This window comes from Pongo abelii, chromosome 5 (genome assembly GCF_028885655.2).
Source record: "Pongo abelii isolate AG06213 chromosome 5, NHGRI_mPonAbe1-v2.0_pri, whole genome shotgun sequence".
NCBI lineage: Eukaryota > Metazoa > Chordata > Mammalia > Primates > Hominidae > Pongo > Pongo abelii.
In genome coordinates, this window is record NC_071990.2 from 4,599,039 (window position 1) to 4,614,214 (window position 15,176).

The 15,176-nt window shown below is 44.6% G+C and overlaps 1 protein-coding gene across 3 annotated transcripts in view; it reads left to right on the forward strand.

Moving 5' to 3' along the window:
• Positions 1-15,176, forward strand: part of CDYL (chromodomain Y like) — a 253,389-nt gene that overhangs the window by 11,236 nt on the left and 226,977 nt on the right. Inside the window, exons 1-2 of one of the 3 annotated variants that reach the window (XM_054557149.2) lie at positions 11,048-11,340; positions 13,550-13,657. The exons of 1 other annotated variant lie outside the window; for it this stretch is intronic. Coding sequence is in view for 1 of the 2 variants with exons in the window: in XM_054557147.2 (XP_054413122.1) it covers positions 11,283-11,340 (58 nt within the window). In the remaining variant the exon portion in view is untranslated. Of the gene's footprint in view, positions 1-11,000; positions 11,341-13,549; positions 13,658-15,176 lie in introns of those variants that run through there. One more of the 3 variants, XM_054557147.2, reaches the window with a different exon arrangement.

Here is a 15,176-nt window from a genome sequence, read left to right on the forward strand (position 1 = left end):
TTTTAACTTACCAACAGACGTTCTGCTGCAGCTGGCTCATCCAGGATCCACCATAAGGGACTTCCGCTTAGGCAAAATTGCATTTCAGTTTTTAAAAGAAAAGAGGGTCAGGCACGGTGGCTAAAGGCCTTTGGGAGTCTGAGGTGAGGGGATCTCTTGAGGCCAGGAGTTCAGCAACAGCCTGGCCAACAATGTGAGGCTCCATCTCTAAAAAAAATTAAAAATTAGCTGGACACAGTGGCATGCGCCTGTAGTCCCAGACACTCAGGAGGCTGAAGTGGGAGGCAGAAGCATCACTTGAGCCCAGGAGTTTGAGGTTACAGTGAGCTATGATCAGGTCATTGCACTGAAGCTTGGGCAACAGAACAAAGACCCTCACTAATAAAAAAAAAAAAATTAAAAAATTGAAAGGGATTTTTGTTGTTTTGTTAGGTTTTTGTTTTCTGTTGTTTTCGTATTTTTTACATTGTCTTCACAGACATCACCCTGTTAGATTTTGTTTTTTTCTTTTTCCTTTTTTGAGACAGGGTCTCACTCTATCACATAGGCTGAAGTGCAGTGGCTCAGGACGGCTCACAAGAGCCTCAACCCCCTGGGCTCAAGGGATCCTCCTCCCTCAGCCTCCCAAATAGCTGCAACTGTAGGCACATGCCACCACACGTGGCTGATTTTATATTTTGTAGAGATGGTGTCTCACTATACTGCCCAGGCTGGTCTCCTGGCCTCAAGCAATCCTCCTGCCTCAGCCTCCCAAAGTGCTAGGATTATAGGTGTGAGCCACTGCACCAGGTCCCAGACATTCTTTTTGAATATACCTAAGACATTTACAATAATAGATCATGTATTATGCCATAGACCAGGAAATAATTTATTATTTCATTTTTTCTCATTTTTAAGAATGCCCAGTTTTTTGTCGTTGGTGGTGGTGGTTTTTTTTTTTTTTCTGTTTTTTATTTGTTTGGTTGGTTTTTGTCGCCCAAGCTGGAATGCAGTGGCATGATCTCAGCTCACTGCAACCTCTGCCTCCTGGGTTCAAACAATTCTCCCACCTCAGCCTCCCAAGTAGCTGGGATTACAACGTGTGCCATGATGCCCAGCTGATTTTTGTATTATAAGTAGACACAGGGTTTCACCATGTTGGCCAAGTTGGTCTCGAACTTCTGATCTCAAGTGATTCACTCACCTCAGCCTTCCAAAGTGCTAGGATTACAGGTGTGAACCACCATACCCGGCCCCCATGGTTTCCTTAATCTGAAAAGTATAAAAAAGTTTTTTTTTAATCCATATTCCCACTACCCAAAGGTAATATCATTTATAGTACCAAACTTTTCTATTTGATTAATGCAATTAAGGCAAATTAATATTTGTGTGTTGATTCTACTTTTATTTGCATATTTTTTAAAAACAAAAATTGGATGTTGTAATTTTGTTATTTTCTTTTTCACTAGATTATGTATGATGGCTTTTTTGACATATACATATCATTTCAGATTCCTGCAGGGTATTCCAGTTTATTGACAGACATTCAGGTTATATTGATAGACATTCAGGTTATTTCCATTGTTTTTCTTTTTTCTTTTTTTCTTTCTTTTTAGAGAGTTTTGCTTTTGTTGCCCAGGCTGGAGTGCAATGTAACAATCTCGGCTCACTGCAACCTCCACCTCCTGGGTTCAAACGATTCTCCTGTCTCAGCCTTCCCAGTAGCTAGGACTACAGGCATGCACCACCACACCTGGCTAATTTTTTGTATTTTTAGTAGAGACGGGGTTTTGCCATGTTGGCCAGGCTGGTCTCGAACTCCTGACCTCAGGTAATCCACCCGCCTAGGCCTCTCAAAGTGCTGTGAGCCACCGCACCTGGCTGTTTATTTCCACTTTTAAATTACTTTTAGATAATACTGTGATAATAAACAGCTTCGTATGTATACTCTTGTGCATGTATCTGGGTATCTCTCCTTACTATCCATTTATAGAAGTAGGATTACTAGGTCGAAAGATGTGGTTAATGGTATTAATACATATTGTCCTTAAATTTAACATCAAGTCATTTAAACTGTGGACTTCCCTTCCCTTCCCTCTAAGTACTTCCCACTCATCATGTAGTACCCCTTTCCCAGCTCTACACCTATCTGGACCCCCATTCCTGCAAGGCCTAAGCTGCCTACTAGTTGCCTATTAGCTAATCAACAGAATATTCACTTTTAGAGCTTTCAAAATTATGACTCATTTTCACGAAGATTAAAATGACTTCCAGAGCCAAGGAATGAAGCTATAATGAAGACAACAAAGACAGGAGAACGATTATGGGGGTTGATCCTTGGCTGATAGACTTCAAAGTCAACCGTTAGCACCCAGGATGAATCATTTCGAATTACAATCAGATACTCTGCCCATCTATAATGAGAGATCTTCTTGATCTTTAATGAGTACCATCTCTTCATTGAAATAGTCACCAGAATTTGCATTTCCAAGATCTCTTGCCACTTTCCCCAAAATACCTTCTATGGCCATTACACAGAAAAAAACTTATCTGTGCCTCCAAAGAAAACTCAGCTTTGGACCAAATTATCCCCACTGTGTACAACAAAAATCACACTCCTTCGGCCTCTGTATTTCTCTCTGTAGTCCATTTCAATGCTTATAGCAAATCAACATTATGACCCAATAATTATTAAGTCCATTAATCTTTACTGCATTATTAATCGCAAACCTCACCAACTAACCTTGCAAAGTGCATATGTGGGCAAGCCGTGGAAGCTAGAAAGAGTTTCCTGGGAAAATCTGGGATCTTATTTCATGTCCTCACATTTCTCTGAAGGAAAAAACTTGTAAACATTGAGTCAAAACCTTACAAATTTTGGAGGGAGGAAGAGTGCAAAAAATTCTTACAAATTTCACAAGGCTACAAAGCAAAAGGGGAATGTGGTCTTGAAAAATTCTTAAAACTTAACCAGAATGAACGACGACTGATCTTTCTTTCCAATAGTTTGATGTTTGGATTAGTGCATTTCCGTTGTGAAATCAGATTTTCTATTATCCACTTACACCTAGTAGGCATGAAATAAATGTTTGTTGAAATGAATTAAATGTAATATGCTCAGGTCAATGTCTTTCATACATTCTTTATAAGGTCTTATATTTGGAAAATAATATTAACAGCCATTTCCATGAATAACATTCACTTCATCCATAGAAAATGTAAAGATACTACCAAAGGGAGCCATCCTAAGATGCCTGAAATGAGTTATTAAATTCTAACTTAACCACAACCAATATTACTAATTTGCTTTAAATAACTTGTCCAACTCCTAGAAGGAAATAATGATTTGGGGAGCAGAAGTAAATCAAGAAAATTAGTATTAAATGGCAGGAGTAAAGGGATAACATTTGAAATTCTGGCTTCCTGGAGTCATCAGTCAAAAGCTCTCCTGCTGGAAAATAATATCTTGAATTGAAAAGCATTTGGATCATGGTAGATTTTTAACCCAATTAAATTTCCTTCTCCTAGGTAGCCTATTTACTGAAGCAGTATGATAGCTGTTAATATTATCATTTAATAAACATATTTCTAGTAAAAATGAACTCTATTCCAACTATTACCACAGCGTAAATAAAGATTTTTTCTCAGAACGTTAGCTTGGTTCTGGGGATTGCTGCTTTTCCTTTCCCATTGATTTGCCTCTGCCCAACCGATCTGCCTCTGAGGAGCTAAAAAATACCAATAAATAGTAACACAGACTAATAAAGTATGCTTTTCATAATATGTCAATATCTTTTTATTTCTCAGGATTACCATACGCAGGAAGGATAGGGAAACAATAAACTACTATTTTAAAATGCCTAACAGCGTTTTTTCAACTAGGAACCATATTCAAACAACCTTATTTTTCACTATGATGCACATTGTCCTTCTCTTATTTCCTTTTTTTAAAAAAAATTGAATGTATTTTGCTAATCTTCTCTGTATCTTTCCAATTTTAACATGTGTGCTGCCGAAGCGAGCACTTTTTTGGGGGAGGGGAGGGGTGTTTTCCACTTTTGTTTTTAAGACAGAGTCTTGCACTGTCACCCAAGCTGGAGTGCAGTGGCGTGATCTCAGCTCATTGCAACCTCCAACTCCCAGGAGTCAAGCGATTCTCATGCCTCAGCCTCCCTAGTAGCTGGGATTACAGGTGTGTGCCACCACGCTTGGATAATTTTTGTATTTTTAGCGGAGACGGTTTTGCCCTGTTGGCCAGGCTGGTATCCACTCTTGGCCTCAAGTGACCCACCCACCTCAGCCTCCAAAAGTGCTGGGACTACAGGCATGAGCCACCATGCCTGGCCCAGAACTTCCTAAGAAACACTTACATGTCACTGCTTGCTGTCTCACTCTTCCTTGAGTGAATTCCCTGGAGAGTGAAAAGATTCAGACACAAAATGTCTACTTCACAGCAATTTACCTGAATAGTTTCAGACACAGACTTTATCATAATTAAGAATTTTTGTTTTTGTTTTTTGGGGTTTTTTTTTTTTAGATGGAGTCTTGCTCTGTTGCCCAGGCTGAAGTGCAGTAGCGTGATTTCGGCTCACTGTGAGCTCCGCCTCCTGGGTTCACGCCATTCTCCTGCCTCAGCCTCCTGAGTAGCTGGGATTATAGGCATGTGCCTGGCTAATTTTTGTATTTTTAGTAGAGATGGGGTTTCACCATGTTGGTCAGGCTGGTCTCGAACTCCTGACCTTTTGGTCCGCCTGCCTCAGCCTCCCAAAGTGTTAGGATTACAGGCATGAGCCACTGCGCCCAGCCAGAGAAATATTTTTTAATAAACAACTTCAGAGGCCAGGCACAGTAGCTTACACCTTTAATCCCAGTACTTTGGGAGGCCAATTGGGGGAGGATCACTTGAGGCCAGTTCAACTAGCCTGGGCAACACAGCAGGACCCCATCTCAACAAAAAAATTAAACACTTTGGGAGGCCAAGGTGGGAGGATGGCTTAAGGTAAAGAGTTCGAGACCAGCCTCAGCTACTTGGCAAGACCCTGTCTCAAGAAAACAAAGAAAAAATTTTAAAAAACACAAAAACGAATTAAAATATGATCACAGAAATCTTCTGAAAGATAAGAAAATGTTCATCAAGTACCAAGTAAAGATTTTTAAGAAGAGTACATGCCACAGTGACCAACTCATCCTGGTTAATCTAGAACTGTTACAGTTTTAAAACAAACTGTTTTAAAGTCCACAGTTCACACCAGGCACAGTGGCTCATGCCTGTAATCCCAGCACTTTGGGAGGCCATGGCAGGCAGATGACCTGAAGCCAGGAGTTCAAGACCAGCCTGACCAACATGGTGAAATTCCATCTCTACTAAAAATACAAAAATTAGCTGGATGTGCAGGTGCATACCTGTAATCCCAGCTACTTGGGAGGCTGAGGCATAACAATTGCTTGAACCCACGAGGCAGAGGTTGCAATGAGCCGAGATCGTGCCACTGTACTCCAGCCTGGGTGATAAGAGTGAGACATTGTCTCAAAAAATAAACAAAATAAAGCCCACAGTCCTGGGAACACCCCACAGACCAAACTGAGGCAACTGATTACCCTAGCATAAGCAGTCTTTGAATGAAAATATCAGAATCATCAAGACCACTCCCTTTAACTGAATTAAACAGCCTTTATTGAATGCCTTCTGTGTATAAAGTACACGCAGCCCTTCATACCCATAGGTTCCATATCCATGGATACAATCAACCATGGATCTAAAATATTTGGGGGTAAAACAGCAGTAAAAATAATACATCAATAAAAATAATACAAATTTAAAACCCATGTAGTATAACTATTTACATAGCATTTACATTGCAGTAGATATTTAAAAATTTAGCGATGATTTAGAGTACACAGGAGGATGTAGTTATATGCATTGACTATGCCATTATATCAGTGACTTGAGCATCTGTGGATTTTGGTATTCCTAGGGTCCTAGAACCAATCCCCAACAGATACCAAGGATGACTGCACCGTGCGGAGCAGGAATCAGTCAGGGTCCAGGCAGGAGACTGACAGTACAGCCAAACTGGGCAATTTGACGACAGTGTCACAAAGAGGCTATTTACAGAGGTGTGGGCATAGTCAGGGAAAACAATGAATAAAGCAGCATCCTGGGCTAGCAAGAACGGGGGCTGCCAGCACCTGATAAGGCAGAGGAGGCTGTCCAACCTGAACTCACCACGACCCAGCAGAAGGCGGCAAGCCCTCCTCTCCTCCACCCTACAGACTAGCACTGTGCCTCCCACTGGGTGAATCTGACTGCGAGGCGGAGGAAGGCGGTTGTTGATGGAGTCCTCGCCTGTCAGCACCCCAAGCCACAGAGCAGGGTAGAGAGAGTCCGAAGGCACACAAACAACACATAAGCCTGGCCCCTGCTCTTGGCAACTTAAAAATCTAAGGGAAACATCAAGGCGTTATTTTAGGCACATACTGAGACAACTCACTAGTGCCAAAAACTGAGTGTTTAGGTCTAACCGGTCCCTGCAGAATTAAATCAAAATCAAGTTATTCATTCCTTATGGCTCCTGATCTGCTTTTGGTTAGAATGAGCGAGCCCTGGGGGTTAAAAGAGAGATTCATGTATCCGTGAAATTGTTTTAGTCATCCTACATACCTGTGCTAGTTGGAGTCCTGCATCTGCCTCCTGCATCTGCCCCCTCACTTTTTGTGTGCGTGTTTTGAGAGTCTTGCTCTGTCACCCAGGCTCCGGAGTGCAGGGGCATGATCTTGGGTCACTGCAACCTTGACCTCCTCGGTTCAAATGATTCTCCTGCCTCAGTTTCCCAAGTAGCTGGGACCACAAGCATGTGCCATCACACCCAGCTCATTTTTGTATTTTCTTTTTTTAAGAAGAAGTAGGATTTCATTATATGTTGGCCCGGCTGGTCTCAAACTCCTGACCTCCTATAATCCACACACCACGCTCCCAACGTGATGGGATTATAGGTGTGAGCCACCATGCAGAGCCTGTCCCCTCCCTTTAGAATTCCAAAGGTGAGGGAATCTTTCACGTAACACCTCAGAACTTACCTTGTTAGGTTTACCTTGCAGTATTGTGCCAAACGTCTATACCCGGACGCAACGTGCTGGTGTCCGGAATCGGTGGGTTCTTGGTCTCACTGACTTCAAAAGTGATGTTGCACACCCTCACTCTGAGTATCACAGTTCTTAAAGGCAGCGTGTCTGGAGTTTGTTCCTTCTGCTGCTTGGATGTGTTTGGAGTTTCTTTCTTCTGGTGGGTTCGTGGTCTTGCTGGCTTCAAAAGTGAAGGTGTACACATTCACGGTGAGTGTTACAGCTCTTAAGGCAATGCGTCTGGAGTTGTTCTTGCCTCTCGTTGGGTTCATGGTTTCAAGGGCTTCAGCGGTGAAGCTGCCAACCTTTGGGTGAGTGCTACAGCTCATTAAGGGAATGTGGAGCCAAAGAGTGAAAAATCAAACGGAGCTGACTGCCACTGCTGGCTCGAGCAGCCTCCTTTTATTCTCTTACCTGACCCCACCCACATCCTGCTGATTGGTCCATTTTACAGAGAGCAGATTGGTCTGTTTTACAGAGAGCTGATTGGTCCATTTTGACAGGGTGCTGACTGGTGCCTTTACAATCCCTGAGCTAGACACAAAAGTTCTCCACATCCGCACTAGATTAGCCAGATACAGAGTGTCCATTGCTGTATTCACAAACCCTGAGCTAGACACAGGGTGCTGATTGGTGTATTTACAATCCCTTAGCTAGACATAAAAGTTCTTCAAGTCCCCACCAGACTCAGGAGCCCAGCTGGCTTCACCCAGTGGATCACGCACCGGGGCTGCAGGTGGAGCTGCCTGCCAGTCCCGCACCTGTGCGCCCGCACTCCTCAGCCCTTGGGTGGTCGATGGGACTGGGCGCCCTGGAGCAGGGGGCGGCGCTCGTCGGGGAGGGTCGGGCCGCACAGGAGCCCACGGAGCAGGGTGAGGCTCAGGCATGGCGGGCTGCAGGTCCCAAGCCCTGCCCCGCGGGGAGGCCTGGGGAGGCAGCTAAGGCTCTGCTAGAAGTCGAGCACAGCAGCTGCTGGCCCAGATGCTAGGCCCCTCACTGCGGGGGCTGGCGGGGCCCGCCGAGCCCACGCCCACCCGGAACTCCAGCTGGCCCACAAGCACCGCGCGCAGCCCGGGTTCCCGCTCGTGCCTCTCCCTCCACACCTCCCCGAAAGCTGAGGGAGCCGGCTTCGGCCTCGGCCAGCCCAGAAAGGGGCTCCCACAGTGCAGCTGCGGGCTGAAGGGCTCCTCAAGCGCGGGCAGAGTGGGTGCCAAGGCCGAGGAGGCCCCAAGAGCGAGCGAGGGCTGTGAGGGCTGCGAGCACGCTGTCATCTCTCACTCTTATCAAAGGGGAGCATCTCTATGCTTTTCCAAAATGTGTCCATTTTTGTCAAAGCCAAAAACAAAAGAGCAAATTACCAAGCAGCGTTTCACTGCATTTATCTGTTGTCTACAACTCGTGACTTGCTAAGGGCGACTGAAATTTACAGGAGGAACATCACAGGAAATCATCACGAATGTCAGCTCCAAAATGGTCCCCAAGTCTTATTCTTTCCATCACCATTAATCCAAGGTTTAGAGGTTAAAATTCTAATAAATGGGCCCGGCACGGTGGCTCATGCCTGTAATCCCAGCACTTTGGCGTACACAGGTAGGCAGATAACTTGAATTCAGGAGTTCGAGACAAGCCTGGGCAACATTTGTCTCTACAAGAAATACAAAAAAAATTAGGCCGGCGCGGTGGCTCTCGCGCCTAATCCCAGCACTTTGGGAGGCCGAGGTGGGCGGATCACAAGGTCAGGAGCTCCAGACCAGCCTGACCAACATGGTGAAACCCTGTCTGTACTGAAAATACAAAAATTAGCCAGGCGTGGTACGCACCTGTAATCCCAGCTACTCAGGAGGCTGAGGCAGGAGAATTGCTTGAACCTGGGAGGCAGACGTTGCAGTAAGCCAAGATAGCACCACTGCACTCCAGCCTAGGGGACAGGGCGAGACTGTCTCAAAAAAAAGAAAAGAAATTAGCTGGATATGCTGGCACACACCTGTGGTCCCACCTATTTGGGAGGCTGAGGTGAGAGGATTGCTTGAGCCCACAGTGGTTGCAGTGAGCTGAGATGGCATCACTGCATTCCAGTCTAGCCTGGGTGAGAGAGTGAGACCCGTCTCAAAAAAAAAAAAAAAAGTCGAATAAATGTATCATAAAATTAGATTTCATTCTGTTAGCATTAAACTGCAGAAATTCCTCACACAATGATATCATCATGGCAGCTAATGTCTCATGAAAAGACAAGTCTCCATGTGAAGGGTGCTTATGATTTTTGGAAAACAAGTTAGTCTGAGACTCCATTCTTCTCTTTGTAAAATGTGGGAAATAATGGGTGACTCATTGATTGTTGTAAGGATTAAATAATATAATTTCCAAAAATACCTAACACTAAGTAGGCTCTAAAATTAGTCTCCCCACCCTCAAACTCTCTACCTTACCCTAAGTGCATATATACATTTAAATACATAGTTTTAGTCACTTTAACAATGTTACATTTTAGTAATTTAAAAAATATATTTTCCCCAAACCCTCCTAGAAACTCCAAATGTATCTCCACTTCCTTGACACAAAGTAGCTATTTGCCAACACAAGGAATGAGGTGAAAGGAATAGGACATCCCATTGAACCAGGAGTTTCCAGAGAAGTGTGGGTTTCTTCCTTTCAACCTCTTTGATGTAATCTAAATCACTAAGTAATGACAGTTTGTCCAAAAGTGTCATACATTCAGGTGAGGAAGAAGGGTAGGAACCTCATGGATGTATGCAGAGGAACTTAAGAACTTCTCTCAAACACTATAAAAAAAGTTTCCTGTCCATACGTAGGGTGGATTTGCAACACAGCCTTCCACAGGCTCAAGCCCATCTGTTGTAAGGAGCATGAGTTAGGACAGAACAAGGAGGAAAACTACCAAGTCATCTCTCTTCGCACAAGTCCAGCCAAGTATTGATTGTTTATTCAAAGCTTTCTTTTCTCCCTCCCTCTCTCTGTTCAGTCATTATCCCCTGCCTCCCTCCCACCCCCTCCCTCCACCAAATGAAATTAAATTTCTCAACTACCTCTATTTGATACTGTGTTTAGTATAAGCCCTGAGTAGATATGGATTCTCTTTCTTGAATTTTCCCTGACAAACTGCTTCCAGCTGCCCTTTGGGGTGGGATGCCACCGTGATAAAATACAGTGTCATGTTTGCTGAGGATTTCAGCTGCCACCTGGGGGCTCATGCACTCAATGAGTGCTCTTTAGCAAGGCTGGTGGTGACATGGTGACAAACAGTATGTTGACTTTTTTCTTTCTGTGGTTTGGGACTGGTTGGTTTCAGTCTTGCTGGCTCTTTCTCCTGAGTTACCAACATTTTCCACATTTAAAGCCTGTGACTGCCTCTCCTCCAGGAGTATTGCAGCAAGCTCCTTGCTGTCGACAGAAGCCGTTTGTTGGTGAGAGCATTTACAACTGAGACAACCTACAAGTGCCCATTTGATAGTTAACCCATGCTTCAGAATTTGCTTATTTTTTTCCTTTTTAAGGATTCTTTCTTCAATTAAACAGTTTCTCTTCAGAGTGTTATCACTCCGCTCCCATGAAATGACTGAGACTGTTACTTCTTTTATCTCTGGTCACACCCAGCAAAATTAAGCTTGCTTGTGGATGATTAGCTGTAGGCTGATCCATGTCTGAGCCAATTGGCTGGCTGCTTAGGAGGACTTTGCCTCAGGCTCACCCCTGAGGCCACAGCCCCTGAGGCCACTGCCTGTGCCATGGCATTCCCAAGCCTCTATCCCCAGTGTGGGCTTCCCTGCTGTATGTGGCTCTTCAGCCTCAGCTTCCTCCTCTTCACTCCCCCGTCCTTGCACGGGCTTCCTCTTCCATCCCGCTTGCTTCTAAAACATTTTTAATTATTGCTTCCAGGTCCTGAACACTAGTGGCTGAACTGAAAAATGGAAAAGATGAGGAAAGCCAGGCACTGAGAAATCAGTTAATTAAACTCTTCAGAGGTCCCCAGAAAGGACAGATTCCCCTGCACACCTGACGAGGAATCTTGGACTCTTGCTTATTAAAGGGAAAGGAAGTCCATTTTACTGGAGACTTGTCAAGGAATTCCAGCAAGCCCCCGGACACAGGGCTTCAGTGACCAGGATAGCTTTCTGCTTTCGGTTGTAAAGAGATCGGAAAGTGTCATCCTTCAAAGCGATGTCATGGGCTCAGGGCCCTTTCTGTGCAGTTTGCCATATTGTACCCACTCCAGTTCTCAAGGTCAGTTGGCCATCTGAAGTGGAACAATGACTTCTCTACAATCCAGCTTTAACTATTTGCACAGTTCCATGCCATTCCACTAATTTAGTACATACCAGGGTGTACCCAGGCTTCAGTCTGGTCTCGGTTCTACTTCCCAAGCCCAGTCCCAGCACACGCCTTCCCAAAGATCTTTCCTCCCAGGTCCCAGTCTCCCTCTTAGGATCAAACGAATTCAACTTAACCCTTGTTTAATGTCTTCTGTCTGCCTACTCAGCCCGGTGTGGTAGTCAGGCACAGAAACTCATCAATTACAGCAGAGTCAGCAGGTCAGCAACAGAGTGGGATAAAATTCCCTCTTCTCCAAACACACAAACCCAGCTCTGTAGCATCTTTTTTCCACCCCTGAAATTCCCCCAAACAGACTATCTCTTGTGCTGGCGTGCAGCAAGGTCCTAAAGAGGCCCTACAGCCTGTTTTTGCTCAGGCTTTTTTCAAGCCTTTTTCCAATCTACTTTCTCTGAAACTTTGCGTGCATATACACACACCAGAATCAACAAGTCGACTGAGCATGCAAAACCCACATCCACATTTCTAGACCTTGATACCTTCTCAGACCTCTGGCAAATCTAAAGCCCAGACCAACTGGGATTACTCCCAGGTTATACATTGCTTTAGAGAAGAGAATATTTGTCACACCTAGGCATGGATCCGTGAAGTCCTCACATGTTCACATGCAGAAGGCCCATTCCTTAAGTAATTAGAAATCCATCATCTAAAAAAAACAATGACCAAATCACATTTTGATTAGGATTAAAAGGTAGAGGCTGGGCATGGTGGCTCATGTCTGTAATCCCAGCACTTTGGAAGGCCAAGGTGGGTGGATCACTTGAGGTCAGGAGTTTGAGACTTGCCTGGGCAACAGGGTGAAATCCTGTCTCTACAAAAAATACAAAAATTAGCTGTGCATGGTGGTGCATGTATGTGGTCCCAGCTACTCAGGGGTCTGAGGTGGGAGAATCACTTGAGCCTGGGCAGTGGAGGTTGCAGTGAGCCACGATCACGCTACTGTACTCCAGCCTGGGCCATAAAGTGAGACTGTCTCAAAAAAACAAAAGGTAGAGACAATAGTGCAGGTACCTTGAAACATCCAAAAACCCAAAAGCTTTTCTATTCTGAAAGCATCAGACAATTTTCTTACAAGAAATATATTTTTTCTGATGAGGCTTTGCTGGAGATATTACCAGAACAAGTGTCTCCAACCACTGCTAGTCTGGAAAATGATAAAGGTGGGTTCTGGGTGGCACAGTGAAACCAGCCTGAGATTACAAACCTTTGCTGGGGGTAAGCTACAGAAGCAACCATAGAGATTTAATTCTGTGTTTTTCTGAGATTCTATAATTAGGTAATATCATTTACATGCTTCCAAGTGAGGGAAAGAAATTCTTTGGAGACAAAGCATAACGGTTCCAGTACTGGCACCAAATGTCTTCCTGCTCAGCAAGTCCATTTTAAAGTCTTGTTCATGAGCTAAGCTGAGTTCTCCTACAGAGGCAGAGTGAAGAGTCAAGGAAATGTGAAGATTGGCCAGGCACAGTGGCTCATGCCTGTGATCCCAGAACTTTGGGAGGCTGAGGCGAGCAGATCACAAGGTCAGGAGTTTGAGACCAGCCTGACCAACATGGTGAAACCCCGTCTCTACTAAAAATACAAAATTAGCCTGGCGTGCTGCTGCATGCCTATAATCCCAGCTACTGGGGAGGCTGAGGCAGAAGAATCACTTGAACCCAGGAGGCGGAGGTTGCAGTGAGCCGAGATTGCGCCATTGTACTCCAGTCTGGGCAACAAGAGCAAAACTCCATCTCAAAAAAAAAAAAAAAAAAGAACATACCTCTTTCAGCATCCCCTTGCAGGGTCCTCCCTATCTCTGTGATTTCAATAGTATTCTCTGAAACAACACAGAAGAGTTGGCCTCCCTCCCTTGCCTGACATAGCTCTTTACACAGTTGCAATTCAATGCCTCAATCCCCACCCCATTCTGGTGACTTTCCTCTGCAAACATTCCGCCTTGCTGTCCCTCTTAATTTTTAGCACCTATTTAGCAAATACGCTGGAAAAATATTTCCAAAAAAAGTTAAACGTGGTTGTTTGGAATGATGAGATTACCGGTAACACTGTTGTTTGCTTCTTCTTTGCATGTTTTCAATGTCTGGGCCTGGAACAAGTGCAGGTATTCCTTTGCTCATTCTGTAACAATGCTCAGCATTGAGTGTGCTATGCTGACTAGTGCGAATACTCCATTGCTGGCATCTCCTGTGTCCGGAACATTACACTTCTGGTAATACATTCTACGATTGTATTTGTCTTTTTCAAGACCACTTAACACCTTCAGCTTATATAAATCTTGTAGCTAACTGAAGCCTCCAGGTCTTTTTCACATGAAGTGTTCACATAAATCATGGATCTCCCAACCTATTTTCATCTTTATGAGTAGTTAAGACATAAATCCTTCTTACAGTATTAAACGGTGCTAGTGTATTAAACTACCTAAATAACCAGCATGCCTTTAAAAGGGGCTATCATGATCTAATTCAAATGGTAAGAATTCCAGGGTCTATGTCAGGTGCCCCTGGCTCCCTCTGTATCTCATCCTTCCATTGTGGATCCACAAAACATTTCTTGAAATGTTGCCTCCTGGCCGGGCATGGTGGCTCATGCCTGTAATCCCAGCATTTTGGGAGGCTGAGGTAGGCAGATCACTTGAGGTCAGGAGTTTGAGACCAGCGCCTGGCCAACATAGTGAAACCCCATCTCTATTAAAAATACAATAATTAGCCAGGTGCGGTGGCATGCACCTGTAATCCCAGCTACTCAGGAGGCTGAGGCGGGAGGATTGCTTGAGCCCCAGAGATTGCAAATGTAGTGAGCTCTGATTGTGCCACTGCACCCCGGCCTGGGCAACAGAGCCAGACCCTGTCTCTAAATTAATTAATTAATTTAATTTAATGGGAAGAAATGTCTGGGCACTGTGGCTTATGCCTGTAATCCAGCACATTGGGAGGCAGAGGCTGGAGGATCACTTGAGGCAAGAAATTCAAGACCAGCCTGAGCAACATAGCAAGACCCCATCTCTACAAAAACATTAAAAAATAAAAAATTCACTGGGCATAGTGGTGAATGCCTACAGTCATAGCTACTCAGGAGGCTGAGGTGGGAGGATTGCTCGAGCCTGGGAGGTTGAGGCAGCAAATGAGCTTTGGTTGCACCACTGCACTCCAGCCTGGGCAACAGAGAGAGATCCTGTTTTTTAAAAAAAAAAAAAGGCGGGGGGAGGATTCTCAGTATCCCTTAAATTTTAAGGGAAAAAAAAAAGGTAATGAGAAAAAATAAGGAGAAAGCAATAGATAAGCAAATGAAAGGGAGGAAAACAGATTTAAGTTTGAAAAGGAAAATGAAAGAAAAGGTAGAGGCCTGAAGACAGGCAGAGATAGCAGGATTAGATGGAGTATTTGGCTGAACAGGGACGACAGAAGTGGTGAGGAGTCCCTGCAGCACTGCAGAGTGGGAGAGAGCAGAACAGCGAAAGCTACTTCGGATCCTCCAAGAAACATCAGCAAATCCATCCTATTCCTCAGCATTCTGCTTCAGCCACCTGAGGCAGTCAGCCTCCAACTGCTGTTCAGCCTGTGTGGCCCAGAGCCAGGAAGCACGTTCCCTCAAAGCTCTGGGTACATATTCCCTGCACACACAAGTGTCTCCCTCCCGGTGACTGAGCGGCTGTGCTTTCCTCTCCTTCGCCAGGGCCTGAGCAGTAGCCTGCCCGATGATGATCAAGCAGAGCCCTGCAAGTTTCAAGA